General features: G+C 46.0%; 3 protein-coding genes and 1 long non-coding RNA gene across 6 annotated transcripts; 2 read left to right on the top strand and 2 right to left on the bottom strand.

Annotated features, from left to right (window-relative positions):
- Positions 1 to 65: 65 nt before the first annotated feature.
- On the top strand, positions 66 to 8,186 carry LOC117856642 (putative pentatricopeptide repeat-containing protein At3g05240). Of its 2 annotated transcripts, XM_034738986.2 has the most exons (5): positions 66 to 387; positions 489 to 557; positions 3,851 to 3,957; positions 4,043 to 4,126; positions 7,756 to 8,186. In XM_034738986.2, exons 1-5 carry the CDS (start codon positions 81 to 83, stop codon positions 7,762 to 7,764), a joined length of 576 nt encoding a protein of 191 aa, XP_034594877.1. In that variant the 5' UTR covers positions 66 to 80; the 3' UTR covers positions 7,765 to 8,186. The 2 variants fall into 2 exon arrangements, with proteins under 2 accessions (XP_034594877.1, XP_034594876.1); XM_034738985.1 differs by lacking the exons at positions 3,851 to 3,957; positions 4,043 to 4,126; positions 7,756 to 8,186 and adding an exon at positions 677 to 2,742.
- On the bottom strand, positions 4,823 to 8,500 carry LOC117856643 (protein NRT1/ PTR FAMILY 2.13). 2 transcript variants are annotated; one of them, XM_072293885.1, is made up of 5 exons: positions 8,316 to 8,500; positions 8,136 to 8,224; positions 7,807 to 8,024; positions 6,797 to 7,377; positions 4,823 to 6,014 (listed from the first exon to the last, which is right to left on the bottom strand). In XM_072293885.1, exons 2-5 carry the CDS (start codon positions 8,149 to 8,151, stop codon positions 5,117 to 5,119), a joined length of 1,713 nt encoding a protein of 570 aa, XP_072149986.1. In that variant the 5' UTR covers positions 8,152 to 8,224; positions 8,316 to 8,500; the 3' UTR covers positions 4,823 to 5,116. The 2 variants fall into 2 exon arrangements, with proteins under 2 accessions (XP_072149986.1, XP_034594879.1); XM_034738988.2 differs by lacking the exon at positions 8,136 to 8,224 and having other exon boundaries at positions 8,316 to 8,497.
- A 4,702-nt stretch (positions 8,501 to 13,202) lies between these two features.
- On the top strand, positions 13,203 to 13,910 carry LOC117859247 (uncharacterized). Its single transcript, XR_011898402.1, has 3 exons — positions 13,203 to 13,277; positions 13,366 to 13,532; positions 13,618 to 13,910. It is a non-coding gene; the product is annotated as an uncharacterized lncRNA (long non-coding RNA).
- Positions 13,911 to 15,942: 2,032 nt separating this feature from the next.
- On the bottom strand, positions 15,943 to 16,594 carry LOC140222921 (putative serine/threonine-protein kinase-like protein CCR3). Its single transcript, XM_072294046.1, has 2 exons — positions 16,387 to 16,594; positions 15,943 to 16,241 (listed from the first exon to the last, which is right to left on the bottom strand). The coding sequence occupies exons 1-2, from the start codon at positions 16,592 to 16,594 to the stop codon at positions 15,943 to 15,945; spliced, it is 507 nt and encodes a 168-aa protein (XP_072150147.1).
- Between the last annotated feature and the right edge of the window lie 1,256 nt (positions 16,595 to 17,850).

The following is a 17,850-nucleotide window of genomic DNA, read 5'->3' as shown; positions in this document are numbered from 1 at the left end:
AGATCTATTTTTGCAAATTTTTGATTCAACCATATAAACAAATTTGTAAAAAGAAAATATAAAATAAAAAAAATTCTAGAATGGTTGAACCGCTCGGCCTGGTCCAACACGTGCAGGCCACATTGCTCTTGGAGCCCACAATAACTGGGCAGCCCATTTTTCAACGGTTCAACCCCCCCACGGGCTCTCGCGACCACCGCCGCGCGCCGCTGCTCGCCGGCGGCATGACGCCTCGAGCGCTGCTCTCCCGCCTGCGCCTCGCCCCTCTCCTCCACGACGGCCACCACCTGCGGCGCCTTGTCTCCGCCGCGGCCGCCTCACCACCAGACGAGGCGCCTCCCGGTGCGCCGCCGCCGCCGCCCTCCAACTCCAGGCTCTTCGTCGCCGGTACCACTCTTCTCTCGCATCCGGGTTTGTCTCCCAGCCGGTCGCCGGTTGCGTCATAGCTCCCAGCTTACTACGTTTTGGTTTCCTGCTTGCCCGCGCAGGGTTGTCATGGTCCGTGGACGAGCGCTCCCTCACGGACGCCTTCTCCACCTTCGGCACCGTCACCGAAGGTACGAAACAGATTCGCAAACTGGAACCCTCACTGTTACTTAGGAACTTAGGAATGCTCTATTTGGGTGTGGTTGATAACCTCTCCGCGTTGGGATTTTTGGGTTCGGTTCGAGTTCAGATGGTGCGCGCGGTAGGTGTTCGACGAGATGCCGTGGAGGCCGTGAGTCACTCCATCGCGCCCAGACCCGCGAACTGTTCGATGAAATGCCTGTTAGGGACGTGGTCGCCTGCTCGGCAGTGATCTACCAGCATGCAAGGAACGGGTCATTCCACCAGTCAGTAGGGCTGTTTGTCAGCATGATGAGGGAGGGGGTGTGCCCAAACTCATTCACCTTGGTTGGTGTGTTGCTCGCTGCAGCTGGGCTGGGTGACGCTGTGCTTGTGGAGTGCATCCATGGATGGGCTGTGAAGAGTCGGCTGGAATCCAATCCTTTTGTTGCAACTGCACTGGTCGATGCATATGCGAAATGTGGGTGCCCTATGAATGCATGGGCGTTTTTCAGTAATTTGAGGGATCCCAGTGTGGTTTCCTGGAATGCTATGATCTCTGGGTTAGTTCACAACAATTTGTTTGAGGAAGCATTGTTGGTGTTTAAAAGGCTGTGTTGTTGTTTTGGCCTAGCTCCTAATAATGTTGTGACCATGATTAAGGTGGCTCAAGCTTATGCTGGTTGTGGTGACCTTGTAATGTGCAAGAGTGCACATGCTTATGCAGTTAAGATTGGCCTTGATTTGAATGTCTCAGTGGCAAACTCAATACTTGGCATGTACTTGAGTTTTGGTGGCATTGAGATTGGAAGAGAGATTTTCAGGAAAATCTTTGTTCGTGATGTTGTTACTTGGACAATGATGATGGGTTTCCTTCTTGAGCAGGTGCATGCTGGTGAAGTTATAAGTCTATTTGTTCAGATGAGGTCAAATGGCATAGTTCCTGACAGGGTAGCAATGGTCAGTTTGGTGCAAGCTTGTGCGCTTCTGGGTGATGCAAGGAGAGGGAAATTGGTTCATAATCAAATGGTCATCCGTGGTTTTAGTAGAGAGCTTCCGGCAGTTAATTCATTAATCACAATGTATTCCAAATGCAAGGATTTAAGTTCCGCTAGAGTGTTGTTTGACGGAACAAGGGAGAAAAGCTTAGTTTCATGGACTGCAATGGTGTCAGGGTATGTAGGAAGTGGAAAAGCTCTAGAGGGGATGCATCTCTTTGGTAAGATGAGGCGTGAAGATATTTTTGTGATTGATCCTGTGACGTTAGTCAGCGTATTGATTGGATGCTATGAGATTGCTAAGTTTGAGCTATGTGTTCAGCTTCATGGGTATAGCTATAAGTCAGGTTTATATCTGCATAGACCTGTCCCTAATACTCTCATGGCAGTTTATGGTAAGTGTGGATATGCCAGTTTAGCCCATAAAGTATTTGATGACATGATTTCTCGAGATGTTGTCTCATGGAATACTATGATATTATCCTATGGCATAAATGGCCAAGGAGAGCAAGCAATAGCACTTTTTAATGACATGGAGGAATCTAATGAAGAGCGAGACAGTGTAACATACTTGAACACAATGCTGGCATGTAGCCATTCTGGACTAGTTGATGATGGTTTGATCATATTCAGGAGAATGATTAATGAGAAGCGCATAAATCCGTGTCAGGAGCACATCGGATGCCTAGTAGATATGTTGGCAAGAGCCGGTCGCTTGGATGAAGCAGCAGAAGTGGCTAGCTTGACTACCAAAGAGGGAGAAAATTCTTGGAAGGCTTTGATGGGAGGAGGTCACCTGCATAGTGACACAGAGTTAACTGAAGTTGCTGCTGAGAAGGTGCTGAACAATGAGTCATTTGATTATGGCCACGTGGTGTTACTTTCCAACGCTTATGCATCAGCTGGGAAGTATACTGTTGCCGAATCTATCAGATCCTGTTATTCAAAACAAACAAAAAGGAAGACTCTAGGGGTTAGTTCCATTGAGGTCATGCCATCCAGCACAAGATAGCACTAATATACTTATCTCGATGGAAGGGAAAAGATATATGAGACAATTACCGTCCACTGTCTGTCTGAAGCTAGTGGGTATATATTTTAGGCATGGGCGATGGAGTTTTACTTTGCAGACAGCCAGGAACTCCCATGTGATTAAAAGAGGCATGTCAAGAATGAGGTTATAGCATGGTTGATGCAATGGAGACTTGCATTGGTCCTTGGATTGCTACAGGTTATACAATTTTCCATCTCAATTCTTGTTTGGTTGAATCAGGAGGCAGGAGCCTTACGTCATGTGAATATGCAGTTTATGTGATGCTGACCCAACAGAAAACTTGTTGACTAGCCATCATTTCAGTTACATCTGTCGTTTTGTTTTTCCTTACTCCTCGCTATGCTAACCAATCTTTGAATACACGCATTAATCGAATTTTTTTTCGAATTGAGGCGCACCCCCCATTTCCATTTACTGAAATGAGAACATGGTTACAGGCTTGCAGCCTATGGTTCATGTTTCATTGCAAAGAGTTGGTACAAGGCCTGAGATACTATCTGTTGAATTTCTGAGAGTACTTGAGTTTTGAACAATCTATTAGGGTGCAGCTCATCCATATGACAATGTAGCTTGTGAGTTGTGCCATACAAGTAGTGCCTACGCAATTGCAAAGCGATAAGGTTGATTTTACTCAAGTATTTGATGAAATTTGTGGGTCATGCACATCCATAGATCAGGTTTATTGCAAATGTGCAAGTATTTCTGCCACATCTTGCATATTATTTGCGAGTCCCTATTTATTAGCCACTTATAAGGTTTAACTTGGGTGTCTGTTCATGTCTCTTTTTTTGCAAGAAAGTTCATGGAATAAATTGTGTGGTTATACCTTTTTGTTTTAAAGTTGATATCATTAACATTAATGCATCATGTATGTTGCTGTGCAATTAGCCTACTGTCAACAAAACCAATAGTTAACAATATTGACACTAAAATAGCTACACTTAGAAAAACTTTGTTTGTGTTACTCCACAGATAGCTATCAACACTTTGTACAAAAATAAGCATTTAATGGTCCTCTATTCCATTGCTGCATGTAGTTTTGTTCATCCACATGAGTTGCCAGGTCAGTGTTCATATACTTGAAAACGAGAGGGTAGAGTTGTTTAAGTGTTTACCCAATTAAGCTAGTGTGATAAGAGATGGATTCTTTTATACCTTTGCCCTATGTGCCCCCACAAATTTGTAAAAATTTGCATTTTTTTAGGTTTGAATAATTTATCGAAGTTATATGAGGAGATTTTTGCTTTTGCAGTTAGAATAATTTATGACAAAAATTCCGGAAGGCCAAGAGGCTTTGGATTTGTTCACTTCTCAAATGATCATGAAGCTAAGTGTGCCAAGGATGCTATGGATGGAAAGGTATAGCTTTGTAGTTCGGAACACATGTCAGCAGTTGCGGTTAGAAAGGATTCAGCAAATGAATTTACCTATGTTAATTCTACAGGTAATGCTAGGGCGGCCATTGCGAATAAGTTTTGCTCTTGAAAAAGTCCGTGGCGCACCAGTGATTGTTCCCCGACTTTCTACGGTGAGGAAAATTTAACAGTTGACATGTTCACTCCCTTCCTGGAAACAGAAACGTGGCTGTTATTTACAACTTGATCTTTCAGTGATTTTTTTACAACATGGCGCACCAGTGATTGACTTTCTGTCATATGCATATCTAAAATTTTTTTACAATTCAAATAAAATCTCTGTAAATTGTAGCGCATTGATCTTTTAGTCACATTGGCTCCTGCCTCTTGCTCTTTATTAACCCTCAGTTCATAAGTTATTTAAGCTCATCTGCTTGTATTGGCCCAGCAGAGCTAGCTTGAGAGAGATGAATGCTAAGAGCGTCAGCAATTGGTGGGAAATACTGTACTGAGACAAGCTACTTTCGTATTAAAAAAATCATTTGATGGCTAAACTGCTGTTGACTTATCAAACAAGCTGCTTGCTGTCTCATGCCCTTCCTGAGTTTCTTTTCCCTTTTTTGTCCTTTTCAAGAGAGGTCTACTTGCATTTAGCTCTGTGATAGGTTACCCATACTGTACACACTCACCTAAAAATTTCAAGTAAAATTTGAAACATGATGTTATTTGGCAATGGCGATTTTAACTTATTCAGATGCACTATTAGGTTACATGTTAATGGAGCCTACTGCTTTGCCCAATTACTTCCTGTAAATGGGTATTTATGATTAGTTGTGTGAACCTAGGTCCCAATGCAATACACAGTAAAGTGTGTGAAGAAATTGGCGTACTGTCTGTGCTTACATTACATGCTACACATATTACAGGCACCCTTAGCTTCTACTGAAGCATGACAGACTTTTCTTAGGTTATATATACTATCACACACTTCTGGAGTTCCAATATAATAGACCTTATTTACTGTTGTTGTTTGGCCATGGCTGGCTGAATTGTAATTCACTTCTTCTCTAACGTTCATAAGATAACATGTTACTATAAAGCATCTTACAAACTGAATCTTGTTTGTCACTGAGTCTGCATATTATAAATCGCCCTTGAAATATTCATTTGCTGGCTGCACTTGTGACGATCTCGATCTCTGTAGCTGCTTCTTCCTTGGCATGTTTTTTTATGGACTCGTCAACATGGAGCGACATGGCCTTATATTGATAGTAGTGAGAGCATGTAAGGAAGTAGAAAAGGTTCAGTACTCCCAGGATGGCAATAAAATAATAGTAATAGTCAAGTTTGCCATTGTTAATATTGTCTGTTAACCAGCTTGTGTGACCATGTCTGGCGGTAACCTTTCTGGTGATGTTTACTAGTGCAGTACTCAAGTAGTTTGCTGCAGCTATAGCACAGAACAATAGGGATCCTGCTAGGGTTTGCATATGCTCTGGAAACTGCTTATTGTAGAACTCTATTTGTCCAACTGCGATGAAGGCCTCAGCAATACCCATTAAAACCAGCTGAGGTGCAAGCCACAAAACTGTCATAGGTGACATACCTCCATTAGACAAAGCGGAATCCCTCCTTTTATGCTCAACAAGTCCTGCTACCACCATAGAAATGGGAGAAATCACCAATCCCACACCCTGTCTCTGTAGAAGTGTAATTCCACCTTCCAACCCGGTCAGTTTTCTCGCAAGCGGTACCATAAGTTGGTCGTAAATGGGGATGAACACAGTTAGGGCGATAAGTGATATCGATACAACAGAGCCTGCAGGAATTTCAAAGTGTGGCCCTAGGTGACTGTCCATGGTAAACGCTTGCAATATTATAAAGGTGAATTGCTGAGCCATTGCAACGAAGCATAGGATGCCAGAAAAACAAATAGGCGCAATTCTTATCAAACATTTGACTTCCTCTATTTGCTGGATACTGCAAAGTTCCCATGAGTTTCTTGCAGAACCGTCATCGTTTATATCATCATCCCGCATAATTGCACCTTTGTTCAGAAACCTGAGAATGAATAGAGGTTTTGACACATCAGACAATCCTAGCATGTTCCCGACATTCAGTCATGTATCAGTCTACTCACACTACATCCTTGCTTGCATAGAACATGGTCTAAAATAATCCCTATGTGGCTTGTATGTTATCTGAGATTACATGGATTTCATCAATTGGGCTAACTCAGTTTGTTTTGAGCCATCTTCGGCTCGAATTTGGGGCCTATTTCTTCAACTGACGACTGGTTTCATTTCAGTTTGTTAATCAGACAGATTCACTTGCAATTAGGAATTTAGGATACATAGTCCTTACTCCCTCCGTTTGAAATTATAAGACGTATTTCATTTTGTTAGGACAAAGCTTTGATTGACAATTACTCCATTAATGTATCACCATGTGATAGAAAATCATAACCATACATAAGTATTTATTAATATGAATCTAATAATATTAAAATTATGTCAAAAAATTATGTATTGATGGAGTAATTGTTGATCAAAGTATTGTCCTAATGAAACAAAATACACCTTGTAATTTCAAACGGAGGTAGTATGACTGGAACACCTGCTGTTCTATTCCAGCTTTTTAGAATTGCAAGGAAATATTAATATTGTGGCCTTAGCCAGATTGATCGTTGAAAATTGGTTTTGCTTGGGAGAATCAGGTTGCTTTCGGAAATATTTCAGCATGAAACATATTTTCAGACGTGTGTGATACATTCATTGTGGCTAGTCAAAGCTTTTGATCTGTGCATACCATACTCATATATAAGGGTGATATATATATTTCACCTGAATTGTGAAGTTAGTGGCAGTCTGAAAATGCGGTTGCCCCTTGTGGGAGGGTTGTAGAGCATCAACTCTGGTTTGTTTATGTCATGAGAACATGAAAGATTGAGTCTTCTCTTTTTAAATGATGCCACAAAAACTTGCGCAATTCCAGAGAAAATGCTTCCCTCTGGTGGTACATGGACATAAAGTCTGGCACCGGCGAAGAAGATGATAATTGCAGAAAACATGAAGAATGTGGGTATGCCAAATCCTATTGCCCAGCTGATGTTTGTCTGGATGTAGATGAGAACAGTCATAGAGAACACCAGGGCAGCAGTACTTGTGCTGTAGTACCAGTTATAATAGCTATTTAGGCCCTTTCGACTCTTTTCATCAGTCTGATCAAATTGGTCTACTCCAAAAGGCAAGCTGCAGGGCCGTATTGCTCCACCTCCAATAGTTAGGAGCCCTAGGGAAAGGTATAACACTCCCAGCTGGAGTGTTGATGGACTATTGCAGTGTCCACCTAATTGGGATGTTTGGTTGCATAGCTCCGGTTTGAGGGCTGGAAGTGATGCGGTCAAAGTCACTCCCAGTATCCCCTGTTTTTGTTGGACAAAAACACACAGATTAGAAAGAAGCAATACACACTTCCATCAACTTTTGGTATTTGCGACCATCTACTAGAAAAATCAACACAATTGTATACCAAGTGAGTGCAGATGTGCAATCCAACTACATTATCTTGATCTAAAAGAGTCGAATTGTGCATCATGTGCTTATTTGCACTTAATCTACATGAAGCACTGTATAGGGTGGTTGTAGCATGATGTTGCAGGGAAATATGAGTAATCTATGGCTGTGAGCCTGTGACTCCTTACAACAGTTCAAACTAACAGAACCAATTGAGGTTCATTTATGGAGCCTTGTACTAAAACTGACAGCTGATTTTTTTTCATTTCATTTGTGTTGACGAGCAGGTGAAGTGAGCAGAAGCTTTTGTCGTGGCGTGGCGTGACTGATGGACATACCAGGAGGGTTGCGAAGCACCCACAGGCTAGTGTTTTGAACCTTCCCAGGTAGGAATCGGAGATGAAGGCGCCCAGCAACGGTGTGAAGTTCAGCGTGGCGAAGAAGATGTTGGTTACGTTCGTCGCCTGGAGTTGCCCGATGTTGAAGCGTTTCACAAGGTACGTTGTCAGGTTTGCTGCCACTCCGAATGAGGCTGCCTTTTCGAACGTCTCGTTTGCTGCACATGAAATGAGAGAGCTATTCAGTACATACCTTTTGAATCGATTCGTGTAAAGAAGACGGCAGCCGTCACCAGTGTGCAGTTACAAAGTGCAAGTTTTGTGCCTACAGTATACTGAATCCATCAAGTGGATAATTCAGGTCGGTTTTCAGGGTTCCATATCACAGCAGGAGCAGTGAGCAGTCTGAGACCCCAGGCTTCCAGTATTATCCAGCATGAGAAGATGAAAACTCCATGTCAAACGCTCGTACCATGCTCGCCCCATAAAGAAAGTAAAACCGATCGAACCTATGATGAAGGGCATGCACTTCCACCCCTGCGGCTTCTTCTTCCTCGTGGCCGCCGCCGGCTCACTCGCACGGCCGTTCTGCCTCGGCAGGGCTCCTCCCTCCTGTTCGGCAGCCATCTCAGTGCCGGTTTCCATGGGATAAAATGGCAGCGCGCGTTCCAAAATACCAGCACCGTCCGTCTATATAACCTTTGTTCTGGCTGCGAGGCAACGGGCGGCGTGTCATATGTTGGAGATGGACAGCGGCAGCACCAGCAGGCCATGGGACCACGCTTGTTGCGTCCGTATGATGTGATCATCAGCGTCGTTTTGTGTTGACGTTTAGCCGTGAGATGTGCTGAACGTGGTCCTGGTGTGTGTACGTCTGGGTTGTGGTGTCGGAGGAACCGGGAAGATGGTGCGGGGTGGTGCGCGCGCGCGCTCACATTTCAGTGAGTGGATGGGAACAGTCACGACGTTACCAGTTGGGCCCGTAAAGAGAATTGGACTCGGTGAGGATAAAAGTTTTGGGCATGGCGCTCGAGGACAAACACTATCGGAGGAGCCTGCAAAATGGTGCCGGCCGGACCACAAAGGCACCAAGCCAGAAGATCGTGAAAGGCGCGGCGACGGTCAGTCACATTGTAAGCCGTAACCAGATGGGCCTGAAAAGATAATTGGGCTTGGTGAGGACAAGCTTTTGGGCCGAACCATAAAGGCCTAGAGAAAAGAGAACAAAAGAATCATCATCATCCATCTCTCTTACGGTCTCTCTGCTCCGCCCGTCCGTCACGCACACGCATTTGTTCTTTTAGAACTGCAAGTGCAAGGGGCCGCCATATATAATTCCGTCTTTTTTTATTTTATCCCTTTTCGTGAATTTTTTTTCATAAATATGTCCTTGGTGGAACTAATTCCAAAAACGGACCCTTAGCTTGGCGCTAGGATAGCTGACGCCAAGCTACAATGTCTTGGCGCCAGCCTCTATGGCGCCAAGGTCCCCACCATGGTGTGGCCACGTGGCGATTACGTGGCAAGCGGGTGCACGCCACGTGGCGTGGCATGGATTACGTGGCGAGCGGGCGGGTGGGTGTCTGGCGCCAAGGCTTGGCGCCAAGATCGGTGGCGCCAAGGCTTGGCGCCAGCCTCCATGGCGCCAAGCCTTTTACCACAACACCGCCCGTCCTTCCTTTTGCGCGTCCGTTTCTTTTGCCATCTTGTTTCAAACTAGCGCCGCTGCCGCCGTCGGATCCCGCCGCTGCCGCCGCCGTCGCAGTGCGGAGGCCGCCAGCCCCCAGCCTGGGCGCCCGCGGCCGCCCCTGCCGGTGGCCCACGGCCTGGCGCCCGCGCCCTCCTTGATCGAAGGCCGCCCGACCCACGCACGGCGCCCGCCCCCACCCCTTGCCGCCGGTGTGCACCAGTGAGGTATAACTCTAAGAAGAGTTATAGTTAACTAGATAGATAAAGAAGGTAGAATAGTTAGGTAGAATTTAGATAGGTAGGTAGAATTGTTAGATAAAATAGTTAGATAGATAAATTAGAATAGTTAGGTAGAATTTAGATAGGTAGGTAGAATTGTTAGATAAAATAGTTAGATAGATAAATTGACAGTTAGTAGAATTGTTAGATATGAAAACTAATTAAATTTGGTAGGTTTTTTTTATGAATTGCAATGATAGAAGGAATAGAGAATATTCATGACACTATTTAACTAGGTGATGTGCAATTTTGTATACGTAGTTAGATGTATAGTTACATAGTAAAATAGTTATTACGATATTTAGTTAAGTAGTTGTATAGTTAAGTACATAGGTACATATTAGGTGACATAGTTAGTTAGCTGTATGACATAGTTAGTTAGTTGTATTTAATAGTTAGTAGTCAATTGATAGTATCTTATTTCATACTAGAGACCTTGTACTTAGAATGCTTCATTTATTATGGACTAAATGAATTGTGCGTCGTTATATTGATGTACTAGATGGACAACGTAGTGAGTATATATCATGGAGGCACCGTGGAAAGGGATGACCATGGATGTGTTAAGTTTATTGCAATGCAGTGCGAGGTTGTGATATTTGATGATAAACCCTCGTTTAGTGAGTTGCTTGTAAGGGCTCGAGAGGAGCTACATTGTCATGGAGATGATCATATCACAATCGAGGGCATACTTCACCTAGGTTCCCCTCTCAACATTCAAAGGAAGATGGTCCCAATTCGGTGTGCAGACCAGTGGGAAAAATATGTGAGAACGGTTATGAATGGCCATTCCCTAAGTGTTGAAGTGGTTGTTCGTCGGGTGGTAGTTGATCCAAATCCTCGTCGGTTTTCCCGACCAATGGGTCAACGGGCACACTTCGATCCTCCCGTCCCAGAACCTGTTATGGACGTGGAGGTTGCACCTACGATTCCCGATGCTGAATCTGCCCCTAATGAAGTAGTTGGAGATGTTTGTCAGATTGTTGATGAGGTGGCAGACTCTCCTAATGAGTTCTTTTTCACACGGAATGATCTGAGTAAGTATCTTATCAGTTTCTATTGTTGGGAGCTAACCCCCTTCGTTCCATCAATTTGGTCTTTACTCATATTTTTACTAATGTCATAGGAGACATTCCAGAAAATGTGGATGTGCCTCTAGTTGCTGCGCAAGTGCAATGTGGAGATGGATTGCGTGGCTCCAATAGTGTTGAAATTATGAATGATGAAGATGCATATGAGATGGGAGTGGATCTTGATTCTGATGATGATCGCCCTGCTGGAGAGATGATAGAGAGTGATATTGAGATCTTCAGGCGTATCTTCCCCGGACGTCGTGATCCGATAGTTCACGAGTTTAGCGATCTTACTCTTTCTGATCAGGCGTTTGTAGAAGGACGTGATGATAAGCTCCTAGAAGCTCCTGAGGCTGGTCCTAGTATGGTTATTGAGGAGGGAAGGGTATTCAAGGACCTTCCCGCATTGAAGAGGTGGTTGCAGGCATTTGCGGTGATACGGAAGAGACCTTAAAAAGTATTGCATTCATATGCAGAGCGCCGTTACACAGTTGGGTGTGACAAGGAACGGTGCCCATGGAGGGTTTTTGCAAGGAAGCAAAATATCACCGGAAAAGTGGAAGATCACAAAAGTTATCGGTACACACAATTGTGCTGACCATGAGCTTACAGTGAGACATCGACAGTTAACATCTACCCTAATTACCAAGCGGATGATGGGAATATTGACGGAACAACCCAACATGAAAGTTAGAACAATTATCAGAATCGTTGAGAAGATTTATGGAGGTTATGTGTTAACTTATGGTAAAGCTTGGAGGACTAAGCAGCGAGCGTGGAAGATGATATATGGGGACTAGGAGTCTGGGTATGAGCAGTTGCCAGTGCTTTTCAATGCAATCAAAGCGGTGAATCTAGGCATGCATTATGAGTACATCCCCAAACCAAATGCTCGGAAGGATGGGAGGCAGATATTCGGGCGTGCATTCCGGTGCTTCCCTCAGTGTGTGGAAGCCTTTAGGCACTGTCATCCCGTGTTCTCTATTGATGGTACGTTTTTTATTGGCAAATACAGGGGCACACTTCTTATAGCCATATCTTGTGACGCGAATAACATGTTGGTTCCTTTGGCATTTGCATTAGTTGAGAGGGAGAACAATGACAGTTGGGGATGGTTCTTGAGACTAGTCCGGATACATGTGGTTGGGCTTGGCAGGGAGGTTGGCGTCATATCTGATAGGCACCAGGGCATACTTCATGCTGTGCAAGAGCAGATAGAGGGGTATCCAGCTTTGCATCATCGTTGGTGTACTCGGCACCTTGCCGAGAACCTACTTCGGAAGGATGGTGTGAAGGATAATTTTGATCTGTTTCAGGTTGCTGCTCGTCAGCTTGAGGACTATTACTTTCAGCGCAAATTGGAGCAGGACAGGTCCGCAACAAATGCAGAAGGTAGACAATGGCTCACTGGTTTGATGAGAGATTTAGAAAAGTGGACTAGATCTTACGACGCCGGTGGATGGAGGTATGAGTTTCAGTGCAGTAACATGGCCGAGTCATTCAATAAGTTGCTATTGGGGATACGTGGTATGCCTGTAAACGCAATCGTTGAATTCACCTTCTACAGGCTTGTTGCGTGGTTCAATGAAAGACACGCCAAAGCAGAGGCATTGCAGAGTGCTGGGGAGAGATGGGTTGAAAAACCAAAGAGACACCTAAGCATTGCAAATGAAAGGGCTGCCACACATGAGGTGCAATGTTTTGACCTCGCCACAAAGACTTATCAGGTCGAGCATAGGGGCGGGACAATGTCCGACGGCGAGATCCGAGAGTCGATGATACATGTGGTAGTCCTCCGAGATTTCAAGTGCACTTGTGGTAAGCCAAGGCAGTACCACTTCGTATGTTCTCATTTGGTGGCAGCATCTAGGCATCGCAATTTTGATATCGAGAGCATGATACCTCATGAGTTCAGTGTAGACACGCTTGTGCGCACATGGAGCCCCCGCTTCGTGCCTTTTCGGGATCCTAGAGAGTGGCCTCCCTATGATGGGCCAAAATACGTTGCGGATCCAGCTTACCGTTGGAACAAGCGTGGAACAAGGAAGAGGACGAGGCATAACATGACTATGGATCAGGTATCCGGAAGAACAAGACGTGGTAAAGCAACACCATTTCTTACTGACCCAGAACAAAACGAGTGCGGCAAGTGCGGTAGATTGGGCCATAATTCACGCACTTGCCATTGGCAGATTAGTGAGGTGCGACTAGTAGCTCTTTTTGTTACTTCATATGTGTCTTATTCATTTAAATAGTTATGTGTCTTAATTTATGATTGTAATAGTACCTTTTGCTTGTACATCTCTAACTTTATGTTTCATTGTTTACTAATTTTATTTGTTATTGACTTTTTGTAGGATGGTGCACTTCCACCTACTAGACCAGGCGTACGACCAGACCCACCGAGCTCATCTCATAGTGGGAGGGGAGGTAATAATCTACAGTTGATGATCTAATTTTTGCAAGCGTCCACGTCTTGTTTCTCCAGAAACGTCTGACTCTGTTTGTTTGCATGCAGGACCTTCCGCTCCTTCGTTTTAGAGCCCACGATGGATTTTTGGCGCTGCAGTACGACGACCGCTACACTCCTTTGCTACAGATGGCGGGCCTAGATGTCATCTCCTTTCAGGTTTGTCGTGGGTTGCCAAAGTTCAACTCTGCGGTTATAACTGTGTTGGTTGACAGGTATTATCTTGCTTATATTGCCTCCGTTCATGTTCAATTTATTATGTCCTTACATTTTGACAAGTAATATTTCTGTAAAATGTAGGTGGCGGCCCGAGACTCACAGCTTTCACCTGCCGTTCGGAGAGATGACAGTGACCCTACAGGACTGTCAGAAGATGCTGGGTCTATCGATTCGCGTCAATGCAGTGACTAGGCCGTGCGTCTCAGAGGTTTGGAGAGCACGAGTGGCAACCTTCCTTGGTCGTGAGGTTGAGGATCAAGGGACTCGCACATCTGGACTTTGTGTTATATGGACTATTTATGTATATGGACTTTCATTCTAAACTATTGTGGATTTTATTATGAATGTGCCATATGCTTGTATGTTTGTATTTATGTTCACTATTCATCTCGTAATTTTGTATGGATTGCATCAAAAAGTAGGGGAAATTCTGCCGAAATTTCACTAACAAGTACCCTTTTTATTTTCTGTGGAAATTTCACTATAGAGTACAACTTCGAAGTGCATTACATCGCAAAATAAACATAGATCGTCTACCACTTGCATGCCCATACTTAAAATGCATCATTACATGACAACATAATAAAATTCTCACAGTAGAAAATATTGTTCATAAATAAACCATAGAACTAGAAAATAATTATGACTATTGAGTGCAACGAGACCACTTTTCCCTTCCTCAAGGCATCGGGATCCTCCTCAATCGTTGCTTTCGCTCGGCGTGCACGCTCAAGCTTCTTCTCCCTCTACTCCCTGTTTGCAGCAACACGCCTCCTTTCCTCCTCTTCCTTGTGCTCCTTTTCTGCAACCTCCTCTCTGAGCCTCTTCTCCATCATCTCCTTCCTCTCTGCATCCCAGTGCAACTATACTCCATCATCTCCTTGTCTTCAGGATTGATCTCAGTGTCGATCCACTGCTCAAAATCACATAGAGGTGGAGGGGTCTACAACAAATGCAATTGTTAAAAAATAAAAAAAATATGGTCAATAATTATAAGACAACAACAATTCCTTACCAACGTGTTAATGCGGCACTGACGAAGTGTAGGTTCAAACGTAAAGTTGGAACATATCCAATACCTCTGCCTATACGTGTCATGTTCATCGGACTTGGCTACCTTGCAAGGATCACTGCAAAAGCACATAGGACTGGAACACCACTAGGTAGAGGCAATGGATTGAAGGCATTTCCGGTCAGCTTGGCGCCATAACTACAATTTAGTTTATTTCGTTGTAAGAACCAAACGCACTTAACAATAAACCTACAATTAAGGTTTTTCATTTCATCCACAACAATGAGCACATAACATAACTACGTGCGCTAGGGTTACCTTAGTTTCCTAGCTTTTTCACGCCTCGGCATCCTACAGTTGCATGAAATCCTGAGTTAAAAAATACAACTAATATATAGCGAATCGATGTGAAAAAAAGCAACGAGGGAGAGAGGATACCTTGCTCTTCAAGATCCACAGATCAAATGAAAGTTTCCTAAGCTAAAATGTTGATTCGTAGTATAGGGCAAAGTAGGGAGAGTAAAAACCCGAGAGAGAGAAGAAAGATGAGGAGGAAGGTTCGGCCAGGAAGAAGGGGCGGGGGCTTATGTAGGGAGGCTTGGCGCCATAGATCCTGGCGCCAAGCCTCCGCCACGTCAGCTACCCGATCAGCGGCGACGGTGAGGACCTTAGCGCTAGGATGGCTGGCGCCAAGACACTGTAGCTTGGCGCCAGCCACCAAGCTAAGGGTCCATTTTTGGAATTGGTTCCGCCACGGGCTATTTGTGAAAAAAATTGCAAAAAGGGCTAAAATAAAAAAAAGTCGGTATATAATCTTGCCCGTTTGTTTCGTAGGAATTGAAACCCATTGTAGGAATTACATTCTAGACATTGGATTCCACCAGAAATGAATTACTTAGAATTTGATTCAATTCAATATTTTTTGTTTGGGTGTTGATGGAATTCTTCTCCATGAATCAAATTCCATATTATGTTTGGATAACTAAATATGGAATTTTTTTAAGTATGACTGTATACATATCATGGTGTTCCACGTCAGATCGTAGAGCACCTCGACAGCCTCGTCAAAGCGGTTGCTCTGAACCAAAAGGCTGACCATGGTGTTCCACGTGACGAGGCCACCGTCCGGCGCATCGGCGGCGCTGAAGAGCCACTGCGCCTCGTCAACCAGGCCGAGACGCGCTGCCACCGGACGAAAAGGACAGAACAGGGCCCAGTCTAGGACCACGCCGTAGGAGCGGGTGCCACCGCGACCGCTGCCACACTGCGAAGTGCAGCAGAGGAGCTGCTCGCCATGGCCGTCTGCTGCTCGCCGCCGCAAACCTGCCGCGTGGCTACCAACACCACCATGCAAAGGACGGACTAGGCCACACATCGCTCCGCTCGGTGAGCTCCTACAGTTGGTAGTACTCCGGGTCGATGTACCCGATGGTGCCGGCGGTGATGGAGGACGAGGCGATGGCGGCCGCCACCGCGCCGCCACTGGCGAGGGAGAGGCTGAAGTTGGAGACCTTGACTGTCCAGTCATCATCGAGGAGGATGTTGGACGGCTTCACATCGTGGTGGATGATGGCCGGCACGGCGTAGCAATGCAGGTACTCCATGCCGCGCGCTGCGTCCAACGCCACCTGGAGCCGCGCCTCCCACGATGCGAACAGCAGCGAGCCATTGGTGGCATCCCCGTGGAGGTGTCCTGGAGCGCATTGTGGGGCATGAACTCGAATACCAGGATGCGTTCGCCGTGCTCCTCGCAGGAGCCTAGCAGCTGCACCAGGTCCCGGTGGTTCACGTGCGACAGCAGCCGGGGCTCCACTCGAAACACGCGCTCCGCGTTGAACCGCCGTTGGCGCCACGCTCGGCGCGCTTGATGGCGAACTCGCGCCCGTCGGGGAGCTTGGCGCTGTACACCGACCCGAAGCTGCCGCTCCCTATCTTCTTCTCCTCCGCGAAGCCGCCGGTGGGGCGCGACATGTTCCGGAGAGTAAACTTCTCCGCCGCACTGCGAGGTGGCGCTGCCACCACGGCTGCCATCGCAACCACTGCCATGGCCCCGCCGTCCACTGTGGAGCAAGCATTGTCCACCACCCAAACCAGGTTGGGATTGCCCGCAACTTGCAGATCCGGTCGCCCAACACGCGGATCCGGTCGTCCTCTACGCGGATCTAGCCGCCCTCCATCTGCCAGCCATGATTACAACCTTAAACGAGAGAGAGGGGGGGGAGGAAGTTGTTGGGGGAGGGGGTGGCGGAGGAGAGGGTGCTGGAGGAGGGGCACCGAAGGAGGGGGGCACGGAGAAGGGGCCGTGGCGCGGGAGGAGGCGGTGCGGGGGGGAAGGAGTCAGGGGCGGACGGGGGGAGGAGTCGGGGGAGAGGCTGAGGAAACGTTTCAGTTTTTTTTTTCAGAATGTGTGGCATGCAGTGGTGGAATCGTGAGGAATCATCATTTCCAATTCCATATGCAGCCAAACAGGTCGGCCTAGGAAATGAATTCCAGTTCCACTTGATTCCTGCGAAACAAACGAGCCCTAAGTGGTTGTTTGGATCAGTCGAATATAAACCCGTTTTAGTAAAGCCATGTCCCACTCCCTAATACAAACGCCGGCCGGCAAAGCAACTAGAGGTCTTTCAAAAGACAAAGCCATACTAGAGGAGTATGTCTCAGACACGGACGCTGCCGATTAAAAGGCGTCGTACAGCTAACAAAAATCAGTTTAATCAAGCGATGAGGCAGGCCCCGCGAGCTTGCTGCCTCCTGTTGCGTCCATCATGACGCTGTGCCTCACGGCCGACGACCAATCCCCGAACTAGCACGTCCCCTAGACCTCGTCGCTAGAACATGTAGGGGATCCGGCTTGGGCTCTCAAAGTGATCGTGATTATTTGATAGGCCAAGAACACGTAGGGGATGGCTGGATCATCACGAATTCATGCATGTATCCGTCAATTGGAGCTCGCCTGATCGCCATCTCGATGGATCCATGCACAGAGTTTCTGTCACCTGCTGTATCACATAAGCTGCTGCTGCCGCCACGACGACTGTGTACGTGGGCCTCCATCGATCGATCGGTCGACATGATCATTGCTCGCGCGCACAACTTGGTGTGCCTACCGTCCTTGCCTCTACTTTTGTATGGTGGCACATCGATCCATCGCCGGCCGTGGGCCGTTCATTGGTTTTTTACCAACCCTGACGTGACCCAATTCTTTTAAGCTTCTTCAATAATTAAGCAAGCATGAATCTAAAATTTCCCCTAATCAAAATTACATGCTACTCCCCTCGATCCCAAACTATAAAGTTGTTTTT

This window comes from Setaria viridis, chromosome 5, assembly GCF_005286985.2.
Source record: "Setaria viridis chromosome 5, Setaria_viridis_v4.0, whole genome shotgun sequence".
NCBI lineage: Eukaryota > Viridiplantae > Streptophyta > Magnoliopsida > Poales > Poaceae > Setaria > Setaria viridis.
This window is presented reverse-complemented; position numbering and strand designations above follow the sequence as displayed.

Bases quoted from the DNA above. Each gene is read 5' to 3' on its own strand.
- LOC117856642 (XM_034738985.1), top strand. From the start codon at position 81: ATGGTTGAACCGCTCGGCCTGGTCCAACACGTGCAGGCCACATTGCTC. The intron at 388-488 runs GTACCACTCTTC...TTGCCCGCGCAG, and splicing joins CTCCAGGCTCTTCGTCGCCG to GGTTGTCATGGTCCGTGGAC. The intron at 558-676 runs GTACGAAACAGA...GTTCGAGTTCAG, and splicing joins CTTCGGCACCGTCACCGAAG to ATGGTGCGCGCGGTAGGTGT.
- LOC117856643 (XM_034738988.2), bottom strand. From the start codon at position 8,451: ATGGAAACCGGCACTGAGATGGCTGCCGAACAGGAGGGAGGAGCCCTG. The intron at 8,025-8,315 runs GTTCGATCGGTT...TTTCATGTGCAG, and splicing joins GTGCATGCCCTTCATCATAG to CAAACGAGACGTTCGAAAAG. The intron at 6,015-6,796 runs GTGAAATATATA...ATTCATTCTCAG, and splicing joins CCACTAACTTCACAATTCAG to GTTTCTGAACAAAGGTGCAA.
- LOC140222921 (XM_072294046.1), bottom strand. From the start codon at position 16,594: ATGGCAGTGGTTGCGATGGCAGCCGTGGTGGCAGCGCCACCTCGCAGT. The intron at 16,242-16,386 runs GTTCAACGCGGA...AATGCGCTCCAG, and splicing joins CGAGCGTGGCGCCAACGGCG to GACACCTCCACGGGGATGCC.